The sequence below is a fragment of the Heterodontus francisci genome, chromosome 11 (genome assembly GCF_036365525.1).
Source record: "Heterodontus francisci isolate sHetFra1 chromosome 11, sHetFra1.hap1, whole genome shotgun sequence".
Taxonomy (NCBI): domain Eukaryota; kingdom Metazoa; phylum Chordata; class Chondrichthyes; order Heterodontiformes; family Heterodontidae; genus Heterodontus; species Heterodontus francisci.
In genome coordinates, this window is record NC_090381.1 from 31,165,042 (window position 1) to 31,177,998 (window position 12,957).

The 12,957-nt window shown below is 43.8% G+C and overlaps 1 protein-coding gene across 1 annotated transcript in view; it reads right to left on the reverse strand.

Annotated features, from left to right (window-relative positions):
• The window catches only part of LOC137375170 (serotransferrin-B-like), a 54,853-nt gene that overhangs the window by 30,554 nt on the left and 11,342 nt on the right, over positions 1 to 12,957 (reverse strand). Inside the window, exons 3-5 of the mRNA XM_068041921.1 lie at positions 9,562 to 9,658; positions 8,376 to 8,420; positions 5,290 to 5,448 (exon numbers count right to left, since the gene is read on the reverse strand). Of these exons, the coding sequence (XP_067898022.1) occupies positions 5,290 to 5,448; positions 8,376 to 8,420; positions 9,562 to 9,658 (301 nt within the window). The remainder of the gene's footprint in view (positions 1 to 5,289; positions 5,449 to 8,375; positions 8,421 to 9,561; positions 9,659 to 12,957) is intronic.

The window sequence follows — 12,957 nt, forward strand, 5'->3', positions numbered from 1 at the left end:
AATGGAATTGAAACAGGTGTTTACTGAATGGAATTGAAACAGGTGTGTTTACTTAGTGGAATAGGAACAGGTGTGTTCACTGAGTGGAATAGGAACAGGTGTGTTTACTGAATGGAATTGAAACAGGTGTGTTTACTGAATGGAATTGAAACAGGTGTATTTGCTGAGTGGAATAGGAACAGGTGAGTTTACTTAGTGGAATAGGAACAGGTGTGTTTACACAGTGGAATAGGAACAGGTTTGTTTACTGAGTGGAATAGGAACAGGTGTGTTTACACAGTGGAATAGGAACAGGTTTGTTTACTGAGTGGAATAGGAACAGGTTTGTTCACTGAGTGGAATAGGAACAGGTGTGTTTACACAGTGGAATAGGAACAGGTGTGTTTACACAGTGGAATAGGAACAGGTTTGTTTACTGAGTGGAATAGGAACAGGTGTGTTTACACAGTGGAATAGGAACAGGTTTGTTTACTGAGTGGAATAGGAACAGGTGTGTTTACTGAGTGGAATAGGAACAGGTTTGTTTACTGAGTGGAATAGGAACAGGTGTGTTTACTGAGTGGAATAGGAACAGGTGTGTTTACTGAGTGGAATAGGAACAGGTGTGTTTACACAGTGGAATAGTAACAGGTTTGTTTACTGAGTGGAATAGGAACAGGTGTGTTTACACAGTGGAATAGGAACAGGTTTGTTTACTGAGTGGAATAGGAACAGGTGTGTTTACTGAGTGGAATAGGAACAGGTGTGTTTACACAGTGGAATAGGAACAGGTTTGTTTACTGAGTGGAATAGGAACAGGTGTGTTTACACAGTGGAATAGGAACAGGTTTGTTTACTGAGTGGAATAGGAACAGGTGTGTTTACTGAGTGGAATAGGAACAAGTGTGTTTACACAGTGGAATAGGAACAGGTTTGTTTACTGAGTGGAATAGGAACAGGTGTGTTTACACAGTGGAATAGGAACAGGTTTGTTTACTGAATGGAATAGGAACAGGTGTGTTTACTGAGTGGAATAGGAACAGGTGTGTTTACACAGTGGAATAGGAACAGGTGTGTTTACTGAGTGGAATAGGAACAGGTGTGTTTACACAGTGGAATAGGAACAGGTGTGTTTACTGAGTGGAATAGGAACAGGTGTGTTTACACAGTGGAATAGGAACAGGTGTGTTTACTGAGTGAAATAGGAACAGGTGTGTTTACACAGTGGAATAGGAACAGGTGTGTTTACTGAGTGGAATAGGAACAGGTGTGTTTACTGAATGGAATTGAAACAGGTGTGTTTACTTCGTGGAATGGGAACAGGTGTATTTGCTGAGTGGAATAGGAACAGGTGTGTTTACACAGTGGAATGGGAACAGGTGTGTTTACTGAGTGGAATAGGAACAGGTGTGTTTACTGAGTGAAATAGGAACAGGTTTGTTTACTGAGTGGAATAGGAACAGGTGTGTTTACTGAGTGGAATGGGAACAGGTGTGTTTACTGAGTGGAATAGGAACAGGTGTGTTTACTGAGTGAAATAGGAACAGGTGTGTTTACACAGTGGAATAGGAACAGGTGTGTTTACTGAGTGGAATAGGAACAGGTGTGTTTACTGAATGGAATTGAAACAGGTGTGTTTACTTAGTGGAATGGGAACAGGTGTATTTGCTGAGTGGAATAGGAACAGGTGTGTTTACACAGTGGAATAGGAACAGGTTTGTTTACTGAGTGGAATAGGAACAGGTGTGTTTACACAGTGGAATAGGAACAGGTGAGTTTACACAGTGGAATAGGAACAGGTGTGTTTACACAGTGGAATAGGAACAGGTTTGTTTACTGAGTGGAATAGGAACAGGTGTGTTTACACAGTGGAATAGGAACAGGTGTGTTTACTGAGTGGAATAGGAACAGGTGTGTTTACACAGTGGAATAGGAACAGGTGTGTTTACTGAGTGGAATAGGAACAGGTGTGTTTACACAGTGGAATAGGAACAGGTGTGTTTACTGAGTGGAATAGGAACAGGTGTGTTTACACAGTGGAATAGGAACAGGTTTGTTTACTGAGTGGAATAGGAACAGGTGTGTTTACACAGTGGAATAGGAACAGGTGAGTTTACACAGTGGAATAGGAACAGGTGTGTTTACACAGTGGAATAGGAACAGGTGTGTTTACACAGTGGAATAGGAACAGGTTTGTTTACTGAGTGGAATAGGAACAGGTGTGTTTACACAGTGGAATAGGAACAGGTGTGTTTACACAGTGGAATAGGAACAGGTTTGTTTACTGAGTGGAATAGGAACAGGTGTGTTTACACAGTGGAATAGGAACAGGTGTGTTTACACAGTGGAATAGGAACAGGTGTGTTTACACAGTGGAATAGGAACAGGTTTGTTTACTGAGTGGAATAGGAACAGGTGTGTTTACACAGTGGAATAGGAACAGGTGAGTTTACACAGTGGAATAGGAACAGGTTTGTTTACTGAGTGGAATAGGAACAGGTGTGTTTACACAGTGGAATAGGAACAGGTTTGTTTACTGAGTGGAATAGGAACAGGTGTGTTTACACAGTGGAATAGGAACAGGTGAGTTTACACAGTGGAATAGGAACAGGTTTGTTTACTGAGTGGAATAGGAACAGGTTTGTTTACTGAGTGGAATAGGAACAGGTGTGTTTACACAGTGGAATAGGAACAGGTGTGTTTACACAGTGGAATAGGAACAGGTATGTTTACACAGTGGAATAGGAACAGGTTTGTTTACTGAGTGGAATAGGAACAGGTGTGTTTACACAGTGGAATAGGAACAGGTGAGTTTACACAGTGGAATAGGAACAGGTTTGTTTACTGAGTGGAATAGGAACAGGTGTGTTTACACAGTGGAATAGGAACAGGTTTGTTTACTGAGTGGAATAGGAACAGGTGTGTTTACACAGTGGAATAGGAACAGGTTTGTTTACTGAGAGGAATAGGAACAGGTGTGTTTACAGAGTGGAATAGGAACAGGTGTGTTTACACAGTGGAATAGGAACAGGTTTGTTTACTGAGAGGAATAGGAACAGGTGTGTTTACACAGTGGAATAGGAACAGGTGTGTTTACACAGTGGAATAGGAACAGGTGTGTTTACTGAGTGGAATAGGAACAGGTGTGTTTTCACAGTGGAATAGGAACAGGTGTGTTTACTGAGTGGAATAGGAACAGGTGTGTTTACACAGTGGAATAGGAACAGGTTTGTTTACTGAGTGGAATAGGAACAGGTGTGTTTACACAGTGGAATAGGAACAGGTTTGTTTACTGAGAGGAATAGGAACAGGTGTGTTTACACAGTGGAATAGGAACAGGTTTGTTTACTGAGTGGAATAGGAACAGGTGTGTTTACACAGTGGAATAGGAACAGGTTTGTTTACTGAGAGGAATAGGAACAGGTGTGTTTACACAGTGGAATAGGAACAGGTGTGTTTACTGAGTGGAATAGGAACAGGTGTGTTTACACAGTGGAATAGGAACAGGTGTGTTTACTGAGTGGAATAGGAACAGGTGTGTTTTCACAGTGGAATAGGAACAGGTGTGTTTACTGAGTGGAATAGGAACAGGTGTGTTTTCACAGTGGAATAGGAACAGGTGTGTTTACTGAGTGGAATAGGAACAGGTGTGTTTACACAGTGGAATAGGAACAGGTGTGTTTACTGAGTGGAATAGGAACAGGTGTGTTTTCACAGTGGAATAGGAACAGGTGTGTTTACTGAGTGGAATAGGAACAGGTGTGTTTACACAGTGGAATAGGAACAGGTTTGTTTACTGTGGAATAGGAGCAGGTGTGTTTACACAGTGGAATAGGAACAGGTTTGTTTACTGAGTGGAATAGGAACAGGTGTGTTTACTGAATGGAATAGGAACAGGTTTGTTTACTGAGTGGAATAGGAACAGGTGTGTTTACTGAATGGAATAGGAACAGGTGTGTTTACTGAGTGGAATAGGAACAGGTGTGTTTACTGAGTGGAATAGGAACAGGTTTGTTTACTGAGTGGAATAGGAACAGGTGTGTTTACACAGTGGAATAGGAACAGGTGTGTTTACTGAGTGGAATAGGAACAGGTGTGTTTACTGAGTGGAATAGGAACAGGTTTGTTTACTGAGTGGAATAGGAACAGGTGTGTTTACACAGTGGAATAGGAACAGGTGTGTTTTCACAGTGGAATAGGAACAGGTTTGTTTACTGTGGAATAGGAGCAGGTGTGTTCACTTAGTGGAATAGGAACAGGTTTGTTTACACAGTGGAATAGGAACAGGTTTGTTTACTGTGGAATAGGAGCAGGTGTGTTCACTTAGTGGAATAGGAACAGGTTTGTTTACTGAGTGGAATAGGAACAGGTTTGTTTACACAGTGGAATAGGAACAGGTGTGTTTACACAGTGGAATAGGAACAGGTTTGTTTACACAGTGGAATAGGAACAGGTGTGTTTACTGAGTGGAATAGGAACAGGTGTGTTTACACAGTGGAATAGGAACAGGTTTGTTTACTGAGTGGAATAGGAACAGGTGTGTTTACTTAGTGGAATAGGAACAGGTTTGTTTACTGAGTGGAATAGGAACAGGTTTGTTTACTGAGTGGAATAGGAACAGGTTTGTTTACTGAGAGGAATAGGAACAGGTGTGTTTACACAGTGGAATAGGAACAGGTTTGTTTACTGAGTGGAATAGGAACAGGTGTGTTTACTTAGTGGAATAGGAACAGGTTTGTTTACTGAGTGGAATAGGAACAGGTGTGTTTACACAGTGGAATAGGAACAGGTGAGTTTAATGAATGGAACAGGAACAGGTGATGTTACTGATTGGATCCCTCTTCAAGCTATATACTGCTCCTGGGTAATCTGAAACAGCAGAGCCCCTTTTGACCGAGCTGGCTGTATGTTTGGTGGATGATGTAGCCGTGGGGCCAACCAGAACTGTGGCAACTGTTCAAACAACACATGGCTGAGAGGCAGGGCTCCTGACAGGGCGTCCCACTGTTCATGTGAATAAAACCTAAATTAATTGAATAATCCGTGAGCTTTGCCTTATTTCCTACTTGACGGATTATAAAATCTCCATGGCTGGCAAATAGGACGAGGGAAAGACGGAATGGTCTTCTTCCCCATCTTGTGGCCAGTTGCCACTTCAATAGTTATAACAGTCATAGCACTGTTAAATGTACATTCATATGGACTACCTTCTGACTGACCACCCCCAGGTCAAAGTTATTTAATCCTCATGCAAATCAAATTTTGTCTAGTTACTCACACCTCCAATCAAACAGAGTGACTTTCACTTACAGTTATAAAGGCTGCAGTTTTTGATTTTCTCCTGTGTGATCAGCAGCCCCATTGGGATATTCCAACCAGTTCGTCTCAGAGCTGTGTAACATGCCTTCTTGCCTTTCAGGGTGTCCCAGGTCAAAGTCTGATCCTTCACAACAGCCACTATATACGCAACTGGAACAAAACACAACAGCAGTCAGCATTGGTTTGTGATTTTCAAGATCATTCGCGAAACAGATCAGAAAGGAACAGGAGTGAAATGGTTAAATTATGACAGGTTGCATAGACCAGGCTTGCATTCATTTTAGGATTGAAGATTAAGGATTGATCTAATTGACAGGTTTAAACTGATTAAGATGATTTGACATGAAAGGTAGAGAGAAGATCTTGCCAGTAATGTGGGAGCCCAGAACAGGAGCTCAACCTTTAGTTTAGAGCTGGGCTATTCAGGGTTGATGTCAGGAAACACTTTTTCCTGCAAAGAAATCTGGAAAACTCTCTCCCAGAAATCTGCTGAGTCTTCGGGATTAATTGAAATTTCAAAAACTGGGATTGATGGATTTTAGTTGGACAAGGGTGTTCAGTGTAACAGAAGGTGGGTAAATGGAGATATGGTACAAATTAGCTATGATCTAGTTGAATGGCAAAGCACACTGGAGGGACCAATTGGCCCTCTCCTGTTCCTATCTTCCCAGAACAATTTGTCTATTTTCAATACTCTCAGTCCTGGTACTGCATGGGGCTTTTTTTTAAAGAATTGTTTCTCTGGAACAGCCCAGAACAAAAGCTGCATTAATTGTCCATTCCTGGTTGCCCTGAGGAGTTTGTAATGAGCCATCCCTCCTGAGTGATTAGTTTTTAATGCTGACTGCTAGATGACTTCAGAGGACGCTGACTTTATGACACAGTGTAGGACTGAAGTTACATATTGTGAGATAGTGTACAATATAATAGTGAAAATAGGTTCACAATAGAGGAGCCAATATTAATATCTTTTGTATTGTGATAATATAGTCTATGCTAAAGAGGTTAAAGCACAGTTCAGATTCATTCATTAGGATTGCGCTGGGGAATGCTCAGTAAGCAGGTGGTGTAGGTTTATGGTGGTGTAAAAAGGGCGATAGCGAGTTGGCAGCCTGTTTTACACGTCTTCTGATTTTTACTTATCTTGAAGTCAATTGAGATAATTCGGGGGAGAGATATAAAACCAACTGCTGATTTGCTATCACCCATTTTACATCCGCACATAAAATCAAGATCTACCTCAACATGTCTAGGTTTCAATTGTTATAATTCTGGTAAGCTTTGATCTTTAGAACCCTGCATAATTGTGCTATCTTCTATGGATAAGAAATCACCAACATTTCAGTGAGAATGTAGTACAGGCGATGTGACATTACCATCTACTGGTGCATTTATACATAAAGATCATGTGGTGATGATCTCAGAATTGATTGATTCAGACCAAGTTTTCTGACATTATCCATCCAGGTGTATTTCCTTGCCCAGATTGATTAGTAGCCCTCACAAACCTGATATATATCCTACTTGTAAGTATTAATATAAAACTTGTTTGTATTTTTTGTCATTACTAATTAACCAACAAGTTGATTTATTACTGGCATCTGAATTTAAAAATTCGTTCATGGGATGTGGACGTTGCTGGCTAGGCCAGCATTTATTGCCCATCCCTAATTGCCCTTGGGAATGTGGTGGTGAGCTGCCTTCTTGAACTGCTGCAGTCCATGTGGGATAGGTACACCCACAGTGCTGTTAGGAAGGGAGTTCCAGGATTTTGACCGAGTGACAGTGAAGGAACGGCGATATAGTTCCAAGTCAGGATGGTTTGTGGCTTGGAGGGGAACTTGTGGGTGGTGATGTTCCCATGCATCTGTTGCCCTTGTCCTTCTAGGTGGTAGAGGTCATGGGTTTGGCTGGTTCCCTTCCCTGAAGAGCATTAATTAAACCACTTGGGATTTTACAAGTCTTTCATGGTGTTTTTTATGCCAATCAACAAATTTAATATCATATATTAAATTTAGAGTAAAGCTTGTGGATGGGCATTTTATGGGAAGCCAATTCCCAGTCATTTGGCTCCTTTTGAACTTGCTGCCTCTGGCTGCTGAGTCTGATGGAGCTGGTCCAGTGTTTTTTGGTTGATCATCCAGTAATCCAAGAAATGCACTTGTGAGGTCCATCAGGCTCTCTGCTTTGTTTCTTCCAATTTTTGGGGATTTTATTTTGCTCCTTTAAGGGTAACCAGATTCTCTTTCACAGCAGTTGGGGCCAGAATGTAAGCCTTTGTGCCCCTGGACAGCAAGAATCCCCAAATGTCCACAATTCTGCAGTCACTACATTGGATAGTGGGCAGTCAGCCTCATGCTCTGCATGACTGTGGAACCTTGTAAAAATACTCCATTAGTACCACAGACTCACAGTATCTCTAATAATTATTGATAGGAGAGATCCCACAGAATCTGCAGCATTAGAAGTCCAGCCTGCAAAGTGAAAAGTCCAGCACCAGTGAGCAGCTACAGCCCAATCCCAGTAAAGGAAGATCGTGTTGTAATGGTAATGTCACTGAACTAGTAATTCAGAAACCCAGGTTAATGCCCTGGGGACACAGATTCACATCCAACCATGGCAGCTGCTGAAGTTTAATTTCAATTCAATAAAAAAAATCTGGAATTGAAGGTTAGTCTCAGTAAGGTGCCATGAAACTATCATCGATTGTTGTAAAAACTTATCTGGTTCACTAATGCCTTTTAGCAAAGGAAATCTGCTGTCCTTACCTGGTCTGGCCTACATGTGACTCCAGACTCACAGCAATGTGATTGACTCTTAACTGCCCTCTGAAATTCCCTAGCAAACCACTCAGTTATCAAGGGAAATTAGGAATGGGCAACAAATACTGGCCTTGCCAGCAACACTCACATCCCAGGAAAGCTTAAAAAAAGGAGATACCACCCAGTCTCAATGAGGAGGGACAGCTCAGTCCCAGTGAGGAAATACAGTCCAGCTCCAGTGGCTGCACCAAGTCTACACACTTCATTGGAATTCCTACAAATATTTTGGACAAAAATATAACTTCTGAAACTCACATGGCTCTGCGCGTGCTGCTGAGTCCCTGCAGCATTCAAGATTCTCTGTAGACAAAAATAGACAGAATTTACAGAAGATTAACACTTCTTCAGATTGGAGATATGGCCTCAAACTTCTTCTTTATTGAGCAAATGAGCGGTGACCTGGGAGCAGAGGGTGGTGTTGGTTTTGGAAGTGTGTCAGAGGGGGAGGGGTTTTCTAACCACCCAGAGATCCTGCCTGATACACGCCTGGTAACAAATAGTGACACATACGCCTCCAGGAAGCAGAATTGCTGCAACCGAGACAATGCTGACACCTGCTCCCATTGCTCTGTACCAATGCCATGGAGGTGCTGGTGAAATTTCTAGCTTTAGACTAATCTGTCTAGCAACTAATCAGTCATTTGCACCCAACTGTGGAGCTGTTTTTACAGATGTTAGAGCCTGAAATTTGCCCTTAGTGTAGAAATTAAGGACAAAGGTGACCATAACAACCACTGTCATAGCAGTGCACATGGCGGAGGACGATTCACAGTCACATTGCTGTGTACTTGCATCCTTTGTGAATAAAGCCTTGGACACAGTCACTGCTCCTTGATCAAATGCAGATAAGAGTCGTTCTGTCTGTACACTCTGGTGTGGGGTTCCTCTGGAGGGGGGTGGGGTGCCACGTGTCTGCGGTGCGGCTGAGCATCTCTCCACAGCTACTTCCCTTCATCCAACTAGCAAATCCACTGTTCTCTCTCCTGAGTAGCAGCAGAGAAAGGTAACAGGCAGCCTTTGAGAAAATGGCACAAAAGCAGATGGTAAAGTAGGTGGTAACAGTGGTTTAAAGAAACAAACACAAACTTAAACCAAAAACCTGTAAAGATTTGACCAATAACTGCATAACTTGACCCTTTGTTCTTACATCTGCCTTCAGAGTAGTGCCAGACAAGGCCGGATGCCATTTTTGTACAGACATGATTGAGATTCAGCATTGATGAGGTGTAGGATGATTACCTCATTTACATGTGGCAGAAATGCCAGCAGAGCTTTGGGCGACAGTGGAGGGGACCAGGGATCTAGCAGAACAGTTGTTCAATCAATCAGCAGCCCAAGATTAGGCAGAAGGTGGGGGGAATTCACAAATATTAACATCCATGAACACAGGGAAAGGAAGATGAGTCTGTGAGTCAGAGCGGGGACATACACACATACCCACCTTTGTTGTAATATTCGCTCATGACTGGCACTAGGCCACACTTTCCTGCAACAATCATTCGTGAACTGTGAAGAACAACAGCATCAGCTTTAGCCAACTGCAAAACAAAAGGCTGTGTTAGCAAACTGTCCCACTTAAAGTTGCCAGCTGCTTATTTCAATCTGTTCAACCAGTTTGTTACATATTGCTGAGCTTGCCATCAGTCTCTCCTCAGTTGGCAATATGGTTTTAGCTCCTCTGTGTCTCTCTACCCTTCTTCTTCCACTGATTACAACTGAGATATCCTGTCAGCAGGGAGACAGCAGTGGAATAACTTGTGTCAGCATTCTGCTGCCAGAGCAGTAGTGGAGCGTAGTCTTCCTCAGTATCGTTGCAGCTGGGTCCTCAGGGACTGGGGAGGGAAGCAAGCCAGGAAGCTGCAGCCCTCGTCAAGCACTATATGTCAGAGGTGGCAGGTCTGGCTGTAAATTGTTGCAAAGTAGAATCTAGGAAGACCACCATCACCTTGCTTGCTTCACTGTTTCAAGCCATGGGACAGGTATAAACACTCTTGTGGACCCCACTTCCACTGCTATTGAGTCACCTCTTTTCAACTCATGGGATGTGGTCCTTATTGGCAAGGTCAACATTTATCACCCATCCTGAATTTCCCTCAACTAGGACGCTTGCTAGGCCATTTCAGAGGGCAGTTAAGAGTCAATCTCTGCATGTCTGGAGTCACATATATGCCAGACCGAGTGCAGATGGCACATTTAATTCCCTAAAGGACACTAGTGAAACAGATGGATTTTTATAACAATTCAGTGGTTTCATGGCGACAAAAACTGATACTATTTTTTAAATTCCAGATTTATTTATTAACTGGAATTTGAACTCATGTCTTTTAATCATTGCAGAATTTCACAGAATTGTTCCAGCAGAGAAGGCGGCCATTCAGCCCATCATGTCCGCACTAGCTCTCCGAGTGAGCAATTCCCTCACCTTCTCCCCATAGCGCTGCATATTCATCCTTTTCAGGTAATTATCTAATTCCCTTTTGAATGCCTCGATTGAACCTGCCTCCACCACACTCTCTGGCAGTGAATTCCAGATCCTAACCACTCGCTGCATGAGAAAGTTTTTCCTCATGTCACCATTGCTTGTTTTGCCAATTACCGTAAGTCTGTGCTCTTTCATTCTTGACCCTTTCATGAGTGGGAACAGTTTTTCTCTATCTACTCTGTCCTGACCCCTCATGATTTTGAATACCTCTATAAATCTCCTCTCCGCCTTCTCTTCTTCAAGAAAACTTCTTCTTTGGCCTCCTTGTCTCGAGAGACAAAGGTTAACGCCTGGAGGTGGTCAGTGCTTTGTGAAGCAGCGCCTGGAGTGGCTATAAAGGCCAATTCTAGAGTGACAGACTCTTCCACAGGTGCTGCAGATAAAATTGGTTGTCAGGGCTGTTACACAGTTGGCTCTCCCCTTGCGCTTCTGTCTTTTTTCCTGCCAACTGCTAAGTCTCTTCGACTTGCCACGCTTTAGCCCCGCCTTTATGGTTGCCCGCCAGCTCTGGCGATCGCTGGCAACTGACTCCCACGACTTGCGATCAATGTCACAGGACTTCATGTCGCGTTTGCAGACGTCTTCAAAGCAGAGCCATGGACAGCCGGTGGGTCTGGTGCCAGTGATGAGCTCGCTGTACAATGTGTCTTTGGGGATCCTGCCATCTTCCATGCGGCTCACATGGCCAAGCCATCTCAAGCCCCGCTGACTCAGTAGTGTGTACAAGCTGGGGATGTTGGCCGCCTCGAGGACTTCTGTGTTGGAGATACGGTCCTGCCACCTGGTGCCAAGTATTCTCCGGAGGCAGCGAAGATGGAATGAATTGAGACGTCGCTCTTGGCTGACATACGTTGTCCAGGCCTCGCTGCCATAGAGCAAGGTACTGAGGACACAGGCTTTATACACTTGGACTTTTGTGTTCTGTGTCAGTGCGCCATTTTCCCACACTCTCTTGGCCAGTCTGGACATAGCAGAGGAAGCCTTTCCCATGCGCTTGTTTAATTCTACATCGAGAGACAGGTTACTGGTGATAGTTGAGCCCAGGTAGGTGAACTCTTGAACCACTTCCAGAGTGTGATCGCTGATATGGATGGATGGAGCATTTCTGACGTCCTGTCCCATGATGTTCGTTTTCTTGAGGCTGATGGTTAGGCCAAATTCATTGCAGGCAGCCGCAAACCTTTCGATGAATCTCTGCAGGCACTCTTCAGTGTGAGATGTTAATGCAGCATCGTCAGCAAAGAGGAGTTCCCTGATGAGGACTTTCTGCACTTTGGTCTTCGCTTTTAGGTGGGCAAGGTTGAACAACCTGCACCTGATCTTGTGTGGAGGAAAAATCCTTCTTCTGAGGTCTGGAACGCATATGAGAGCAGCAGGGAGAAGAAAATCCCAAACAGTGCAGGTGCGAGAACACAGCCCTGTTTCACACCACTCAGGATTGGAAAGGGGTCTGATGAGGCGCCGTTATACTGAATTGTGCCTTTCATATTGTCATGGAATGAGATGATGATGCTTAGTAGCTTTGGTGGGCATCCAATCTTTTCTAGTAGTCTGAAGAGACCACGTCTGCTGACGAGGTCAAAGGCTTTGGTGAGATCAATGAAAGCAATGTAGAGGGGCATCTGTTGTTCACGGCATTTCTCCTGTAGCTGGTGAAGGGAGAACAGCATGTCAATGGTCGATCTCTCTGCACGAAAGCCACACTGTGCCTCAAGGTAGTCACGCTCAGCCAGCTTCTGGAGCCTGTTTAAAGCGACACGAGCGAAGACCTTCCCCAATATGCTGAGCAGGGAGATTCCACGGTAGTTGTTGCAGTCACCGCGGTCACCCTTGTTCTTATAGAGGGTGATGATATTGGCATCACGCATGTCCTGTGGTACTGCTCCCTCATCCCAGCACAGGCAAAGCAGTTCGTGCAGAGCTGAAAGTATAGCAGGCTTGGCACTCTTGATGATTTCAGGGGTAATGCCATCCTTCCCAGGGGCTTTTCTGCTGGCTAGAGAATCAATGGCATCACTGAGTTCTGATTTTGTTGGCTGTACATCCAGCTCATCCATGACTGCCAGAGACTGGGCAGCATTTGAGGGCGGTCTCAGTGACAACATTTTCCCTGGAGTACAGTTCTAGGTAGTGTTCCACCCAGCAGTCCATTTGTTTGCGTTGGTCAGTGATTGTGTCCCCTGATTTAGATTTGAGGGGGGCGATCTTCTTGACGGTTGGCCCAAAAGCTCTCTTAATGTCATCATACATCCCTCTGATATTTCCGGTGTCAGAGGCCAGCTGGATATGACTGCATAGGTGTTGCCAGTAGTCATTAGCACAGTGCCTGGCTGTTCTTTGTGCAGCGCTTCTGGC